This window comes from Limulus polyphemus, unplaced genomic scaffold (genome assembly GCF_000517525.1).
Source record: "Limulus polyphemus unplaced genomic scaffold, Limulus_polyphemus-2.1.2 Scaffold5332, whole genome shotgun sequence".
Classification (NCBI taxonomy): domain Eukaryota; kingdom Metazoa; phylum Arthropoda; class Merostomata; order Xiphosura; family Limulidae; genus Limulus; species Limulus polyphemus.
Genome location: NW_013670942.1, coordinates 199 through 8,623, shown reverse-complemented (window position 1 = coordinate 8,623; position 8,425 = coordinate 199). Strand labels below are relative to the sequence as shown.

Here is an 8,425-nt window from a genome sequence, read left to right as displayed (position 1 = left end):
CAATACCATAATATTACTTACACATCTAAATTAATTTAAGTTACTATATGGTGAGTTCAAAAAGACTAAAAAATCCCAAAATATTACCATTATAAGAGACCTAGGTGTATTTCTTTGGTTTGCTTACCTAAGCTGTACTGATGAGCCTTGAATAGGTGAAACTGCTGTCCATAGCAGAGGATACAGCCAATCAAAGAAAGCGTTAGGCCTAAGCTGTACTGATGAGCCATTTCAATTTTATCTTTGGTGAAAGAAAGAAATCTGTAACATCTATATAATATTCAGAAATATGCAGAGAATACATTAAATGCAAATCAATGTTTTTGGTGGACCCACACATCATTGATAAGATTTTTTCATTATTTTCTGATCAGTTTTTAAAACAATCTGCCCATATATCTAAATTGCTTTATTTCTTGTTATTCAAGGACATGTTGAGGCAAAACTGGGTACATTTTGTGTTTAGACATGTGCAAAAAATAAATTAAGCAGTCATTCAGTTTTTACTGGTCATCTATTATTTGCTGTATTCATTTTAAAAAAAGTGGTCCCCAGCAAATTTGAGCAGTATGTTTCTGACTAAGTGTGTTTCTGGGGAATTAACAACACAGATTTGAAATCTTAAGAAATTTAGGCATAGGAAAGTTCTATACTTGAAGAATATTTCATACATCTACTTATTAAAACCTGTTGAAATGAACTATTATTAAGAGGTTCTGAAGCAACCACTAAAAAAAATAAGATTAAAGATATACCCCAATATCTTTCAGTACCACTCTGAAAAATTTGTGTATCCCAGTAAATGTAACAATAACAATAAACTAAATTAAAATTATTCTTATAACCTATAATAAAATACTTAATTAATGAAATTTTCCTCTTCACCAGGTTTTCATTATCCCGCTTTGACCAGCATAACTGTCAAATACCTACCTACGTCTGAAACTACTTTTTTCACTAGTTTAATTAGTTCTGGGGCTATACTTGGGTAAGAATATTATTGTTTTTTTTTTGTTTTTTACCAACTAATAATCCTTTTGTGTAGGGAGTTATTTTAGGTACTCACACTGGTAGCTGTCAACTCATCACTAGATGTCAATAGTATATTAATATTGTTGTGTCAGAGAGGTGGCGTGACACTAGTCACGTGACCTCGCTGACGCAACACAACAATATCATAATATCAGCAGTTTAAAATGTTACTACCAACAGAACACTAGCATAGCATGTTAATAAGGAGACATAATCAAGGTAAAATGTAACTGCCAACACATCATTGTGGTAGTATATTAATACCAAAATATAATAACAATAAAATGTTGTGTTCAACAGGGTAGTAAGATCGTTAGGCTTATATGTTGAAAACTATTATATCAGTTATTTGGTAATGATGAATTTTCTGTTTAATTATGTGTAAACATTATCAACCAGCTGATTTAAGTGAGATACATTGTGTAGTAGCATTATCATAAGAGGTGAACAGAGTAAAATATACAGGGTAAAGTGTTATCATTAGGGTAGCATAATAATATCAAGACATAATATAATCCCTATCCACAAATGTTTCGAATTTTTTTATGTTCTAATCTCCAACATCATAAATCCAGTTGAAGTTACATGCCGAATTTGGTTTGATGTTTTTGTCTGTAGACTCTCTGGTCAAGGAAAATATATACAGTTTAATAAGATAGATGCTTGGTCTTGTGTAGAGGACTACCTTGCAGCTGTCATATATATAGTTCTGGATTTCAGTGCCAGTTTTCTGATTGGTCAGCTGTAGAGAAAATGTGTATTGTGCATTCAGTTTTTATGTTTTTTATGAGATTTTTACTGACCTTTGAAAATGGCACTTTGTTTCTGATATTGAAAGTACCAAAACTTGCTAACAATATCAGGTCCTTATTCATCTGCTCATTGTGTGTGCTTTAGTTTGTTTCGTTTCGTGTTACTTTTTCTTATTTTGCGGTACAACAGTCACCAATATTCTGATCAGACACTCCTCCTTTTAACGAAAGTGTTTTATATTTATTCACACTTCATTTGTTACAAAGCATTACACTTCCTACATGTATTAGATCCTCAAACCTCTAGCGTTTGTGGAGATTGAATACCTTGTATACTAGGTTCAACCTTGAGATTATCACAATGTTACAGTCAACAATTCATCACTGGGGTAGTATATCAATATGCAGACATATCACAATGTTACAGTCAACAATTCATCACTGGGGTAGTATATTAATATGCAGAGATATCACAATGTTACAGTCAACAATTCATCACTGGGGTAGTATATTAATAGTGTTATGTCTCCGTTCGTTAGTTAGTTTTCCATAAATTCGTTCCGACGAAACTTTAGCGACACAAGTCCTTTCTTAAATAAAACTGGTTTATTCTTTCTGAATATAACTTTACGATACACTTAATTTCAACAGTCGCTCTATAACAACGCTATGTCTCACGTGGCCAACAATATTTTGTCCGCATACATTCAATTACTCATTACGCTGTTTCCCGTCACGTTGTGAACGTCTTATGTATACAAGACTAACACATATCTAGTAAATGCTAGAGCATTCTTGAAGGAACAGGATATTTCTAGAAACAGGTGGTGTGATACTAGTCACGTGACCTAGCTGACGCAACAATATATAGACATCACAACATTAAAATGATAATGACTGCAGGCTAGAGTGATGGTTTAAATTTTGAATGTTGTTACTTACACAAGTGGAAGGGTTAATTGTCAACTAAATATTTGTGTTAAATGTGAATATAAACGTACAAATAACATTAAAATAATCCTTTTTTTTTGCATTAGCATATATTTATTGGAGTTGTTTGCTTCTCATAAAATTTTCATACATTACTGCTGTTAAAATTGATACACAGCTATATATATGTATTTTTTTTACTTTAAGTAATAAATTAACTTGTTTAAGATACAGCAGGTTATCAAAATAGTTTCAGTATGTATTGCCATTATTTCATAAAGGATACTAAGCAATCATGAAATTCAATTTGTATTTCTGATATGTTATATTAATTCTGAAACTATAGATCTAATAAGCTAAAAATTAGCATGCAGTACAAGCAATTTGCTTGTGAAAGAGAAGGAAAGGGGTCAACTTCAGTTATTTTTATAAATTTTCCTATAGATGCCTGCTAGTCGGAAGTCTTGGTTCTGTCATTATTGAACACTATGGTTGGGTGTATGTATTCAGGTTTTTTGGTACGTATGTCCTAGATGATGTTTGGCCTTCTGAATATTAGAGCTGAATATATATATGTTAACTTTTTGTAGTTTTGAAGTTAGTTCAAGTTGATCTTGTCATCGCAAAAGCTTCTTTTGAGAAAAGTAAAATATTGTGGCCAAAATGTCAGTATGGTCATTAGACTTATTATGCCTTGAAAACTTATCAAGTTGTGATGAACTACACTGTAAAATGTTATCAGTTGAAGAAACTGTGCCTCTCACACCTTCACACCAGTTGACACAAGTTTTTACACGAATGGGTACACAAACCACGAAAATAAATGTTAACCACCATTACATATATTTTCCCAACTCACCAAATACTTCCAACCTTTGTGTAAAGCAGCAGCATGCTCCTCACAGCGAGGTTTTTAATGTCATCAGCAAATTCGAATAATCTTTTGACCATTCCTTCATCTATGTCACATATATATATTTGTTTATTTCCAACAAAAATCATTTTAAAACTATAGATATTGGAAAGGGAAAATGTCAGAAGTAGATTATGTGTGTATGTGTGTGTATACTGGTTGTGCAAGTCATTTCCAGACTATATATATATATATATATATATATATATATATACATATATATATATACACACACACAACACACACAACCACACACACACACAACCACATAAATACTGGCAATGCAAACATCTTTAGCAGACAATATACATCTTGGGAATGGATAAACGTTATAAGAGTATATATATATATATATATATATTTATTGAGATGGAAAATCATGAGCATATAGTTTTCATTTTGAAATATATTAATTTACTAAACTGAAGAAATTCATCATACAGAGAGTTAGTTGCTCATTATAATTCATTAGCATGTTGCCATACATTGTATTTGTAGCACCATCTTTAGCACTCTTATATATATTTGTATCTTGATCATTCTTATTCCTTTAATGGTATAATCATACAAAGACTTGTGGTTAGAGGGATACTTATAATTCTGTCCAAACATAGAACAAGCGAAAAGACACAACATTTCAAATAAGGGAACATTCTGAAACTACACCATAAGGCAGTCAGAAGCATTGTCCTCATCTGTAAATTGAAAGCAATGCTTACAAAAATAGAATCCTCCAATCTAAAAACCCATTGCTATAAGCCAGATGTACCTCAAGCTGCTGTTAATCAGATAATGAACAAAGATTTTAAGTTAACGAAGGCAAAGGCCAGAAGTTTACAAGCTTACAGCCACACCTTCTAACCATCAGCTATCTTCAGGAAACTGATGGTCAAAGAAAGTTCTAGAATTAAAACAATTTCATTTCATCACATACCAGTGAAGTGCCTTGTTGCAGCTTCAATGGACTTTATGTGGTCTGCTTAAATGTGGTCTCAGAAGTCAGTGTCAGTTACAGTGGAAGATCTGTGGAATGTCTATCAAGATGCGAAGTTTAAAAGTGTTTTATTATCATTTGAAGATGCTTTTTACAACAAATATTATAGCGTCAGGCTATAGTCATGCATAATTATCACAATAAGGTCAAGCAACAATAAAGTAAATGGTTTGATTAACCTTTGCTTCAAGGAGCTGAAGTATTTTATACATTTTGACCCTTATAAAGATTTTTTAAAAACTTTATGGGTATAAGATCTTGACCAGATATAATATTGAGGGTTTTATAATTTTTTTAAGAATGATCATAAAAAATTTACCGTTAATCAAGAGTTTGAAAATTTTGCTAAATATAATATCTTAAGTCTGAGGAATCGTACATGTATAATGTTGTGGACCTAGTTACAATTTCAAGAATGAAAACCAGGTATTTGGGGTAATAAAAATAGAAATACGAGTCAACTTTAGTTTATCTAGGTTTTTAGTGATTGTACAAAATTATAGATTGAAGTATTCATTACTGTAAAATGGATGGCTTTGGAATAATAAGCAAATTAAAATTGAAAAAAAGAAATTATTTATTTAGATTTATTTGTTGATTGCAGTAATTGGATTTATCATATTTTGTTGTACTGGTATCATTAAATATATTAAATATATTTTAGGCATTTTAGGAATCACATGGGTTATCTTCTTGAGATACTTGTCAACAACAACAATTTCTGAACAGACAAGTTTGGTTAATCAGCAGACACAAAAAATTTCCACAACTACTAGTCTACCCTGGGCTACTTTGTTAAAAAGTAGAGCATTTTGGTAAGTTCTTTGTGAGTTTTACGACTTCTTCTTAGAAAGTAAGCTTTTAACATATTCTATTTATAATATGTCTGATTGAAAAGTTCTCAATTAAATAAAGTCATTAGTTGTTGTGTTTTGGAGGTGCAGTTGTTTACTTTCAGTGTGTTCGTTCTTAGTTGTACAGTTCCTGAGGGAAACACTGAACCACCAAAATAAGTTCAAATCTTTCAGGACTTATTGGAAAATTTGGTTATACAGAACAAAACAATGTGTACTTTGAAATACACTATAGTAGATGTACTCTCCTTGGCTAATTGGTTACAGTATGCTGGAAAATAACTGTTTTTGTTAACATAATAAGATTAAAGAGAAATGTTACAATTGTGTACGAGTAGGATCACTGGAAAGTGTCAGGTGTGTTCATAATATTATTCTTATTTGGAAATGGTGAACACTTTAAGACAGCAGTTTTATTATTCAATGGTGTAAAACATTAGTTTATTGCCTGTTATGAAAGAAGCCTATACACTGAAAAATCACATTCAAAGCCAAATAAGAATTATTTACATAAAATTATATTTCAGACAGTCTTCTGAACTGAAATCTAATAAACATGATGAATTGAACTAAAATGGAACATTACAAATGTAGAATGGCTGAGTGTGGCTCGGTAATAGCACACGCAACTACTGATCTGCAAGTCCTTTGTTTGTTTGTTCCTGTTCCAAAAAATAAATTGTGCTCTGCACATTGGTTGTATTGTAAGGTTAACAGTCAAATCTGACAGTTTGGTCAGTCAAGGGTATCCAAAGAGTTAGTGTTAGGTGTTGTTGATTAGCTGCATCCCCTCTAGTTTCTCGGTTAAAAGCATTTCTTACATAGACAAATAATTTTAGACAATAATATGAAATAAATACTTGTTCTAACCAAAATAAAGATTTTATTACGTACATACTAAAACAAAGGGTATGGAGTTGAATGCTTACACCCACAACGTCTCAACTTTTATTGCCTTTCACTGTCTGCAGCCAGTTGTGGGAAGGCAGTTACCCTTAAAAGCTCTATGAATTTCTAAAATAGAAATGAAATGAAATGAAACCACCCTAATATTTCTACTATATGTTACTCCCAACCTCCACCTTCACGAAAGAAATGAAATAATAAAATGATCTTAAATAGAACTACAAGCCGTACCTTAAAGTTTCTTATGCAGTTCACACTCTCAACTTCTTCCCTTTCTCTTGAAACTTTATTCAAGACTGGAAAGCCGAGACAAGCCCAGTTACTTGAAGTTAGTCTTTCCGACCCGGTATACTGAATATATTTACAGTTTTAATCTAAGCTACTTAAAGGTAGCTAACTTATAGTTATGTTTTTATATATTAAAATACAGAATATTTGTACCTTCACTAATTAAAATGTAATATATATTATTTCACATCTGTAAGGCACTTTGAAAATTTAACAATGTCTGTTAAGCAACCCTCAAACGTATTTTATTTTGATCATCCCTAGGAGAAGCTAATTAAATGTTTAATAAGTTATAGTGAGTCAATACTTTCATCAATGTAATTTATTCTGTTATTACCATATTATCAGGGCTATGTTGATTGCGCAGATAACAGAAGACAACTGTTTTTATATCCTAATCTCATGGTTGCCAGTCTACTTTAGTGAAAATTTTCCACAAGGCAAGGTATACAAGTTTGTTTGTTTTTATTCCAGCTTCTTAATTGTCATTGTATATTGGTGAATCTATGTAAATGTAATAGTACTATCTGTTGTATGTCCATGGAACAACATTGCAAGGTGTGGATTGTTCATTGGGTCCATGTGGAGGTACATACAAATTTTCAGTTTTGCAGTTTTTATGGGCATTTGTGCTTTTTTTTAACCACTATCTCACCTCCCATGGGTGGATCTTCACTAAATTTGGTATGAAGGTTCATTTGGTCCATGGAGAGATACATACAAATTTGTGGTTTCACATTTTGTGTTTTGCAGTTTTTATGGGCATTTTTTACAATTACATATTAGGAACCAAATTTTTCATATCCTAAGATAATCTTTCATTAATCATGAATTTATATAACTTCCATCCAGGGGACGGGTATCCCAGCTGGTAAAGATATAACTTATTTTTACATAACAATCTCTTAGTTCATATTTAACTTTTAGTAACTATTACTCTAGTCCATATTGTTTAATTTGTTCTACATAGTAACCATTACTCTTGTCCATATTGTTTAATTTGTTCTACATAGTAACCATTACTCTTGTCCATATTGTTTAATTTGTTTTACATAGTAACCATTACTCTTGTCCATTTTGTTTAATTTGTTTTACATAGTAACCATTATTCTTGTTCATATTGTTTAATTTGTTCTACATAGTAACCATTACTCTTGTCCATATTGTTTAATTTGTTCTACATAGTAACCATTACTCTTGTCCATATTGTTTAATTTGTTCTACATAGTAACCATTACTCTTGTCCATATTGTTTAATTTGTTCTACATAGTAACCATTACTCTTGTTCATATTGTTTAATTTGTTTTACATAGTAACCATTATTCTTGTTCATATTGTTTAATTTGTTCTACATAGTAACCATTACTCTTGTCCATATTGTTTAATTTGTTCTACATAGTAACCATTACTCTTGTTCATATTGTTTAATTTGTTCTACATAGTAACCATTACTCTTGTCCATATTGTTTAATTTGTTCTACATAGTAACCATTACTCTTGTTCATATTGCTTAATTTGTTCTACATAGTAACCATTACTCTTGTCCATTTTGTTTAATTTGTTTTACATAGTAACCATTATTCTTGTTCATATTGTTACGTCTCCGTTTGTTAATTGATTTATCCGTAACTTTGTTCCGACGAAACTTTAACGACACAAGTCTTTACTTAATAAAACTGGTTTATTCTTTCTGAATATAACTTTACGATACACTTAATTTCAATATTCGCGCTAAAACAAACACTATAACGAACG

The 8,425-nt window shown here is 31.2% G+C and overlaps 1 protein-coding gene across 1 annotated transcript in view; it reads left to right on the top strand.

Annotated features, from left to right (window-relative positions):
* The window catches only part of LOC106472431 (solute carrier family 17 member 9-like), a gene marked incomplete at its 3' end in the record, with an annotated part of 13,767 nt that extends 6,653 nt beyond the window's left edge, over positions 1 to 7,114 (top strand). The window contains exons 5-8 of the mRNA XM_013933079.2: positions 889 to 988; positions 3,159 to 3,232; positions 5,286 to 5,436; positions 7,018 to 7,114. Of these exons, the coding sequence (XP_013788533.2) occupies positions 889 to 988; positions 3,159 to 3,232; positions 5,286 to 5,436; positions 7,018 to 7,114 (422 nt within the window). The remainder of the gene's footprint in view (positions 1 to 888; positions 989 to 3,158; positions 3,233 to 5,285; positions 5,437 to 7,017) is intronic.
* Between the last annotated feature and the right edge of the window lie 1,311 nt (positions 7,115 to 8,425).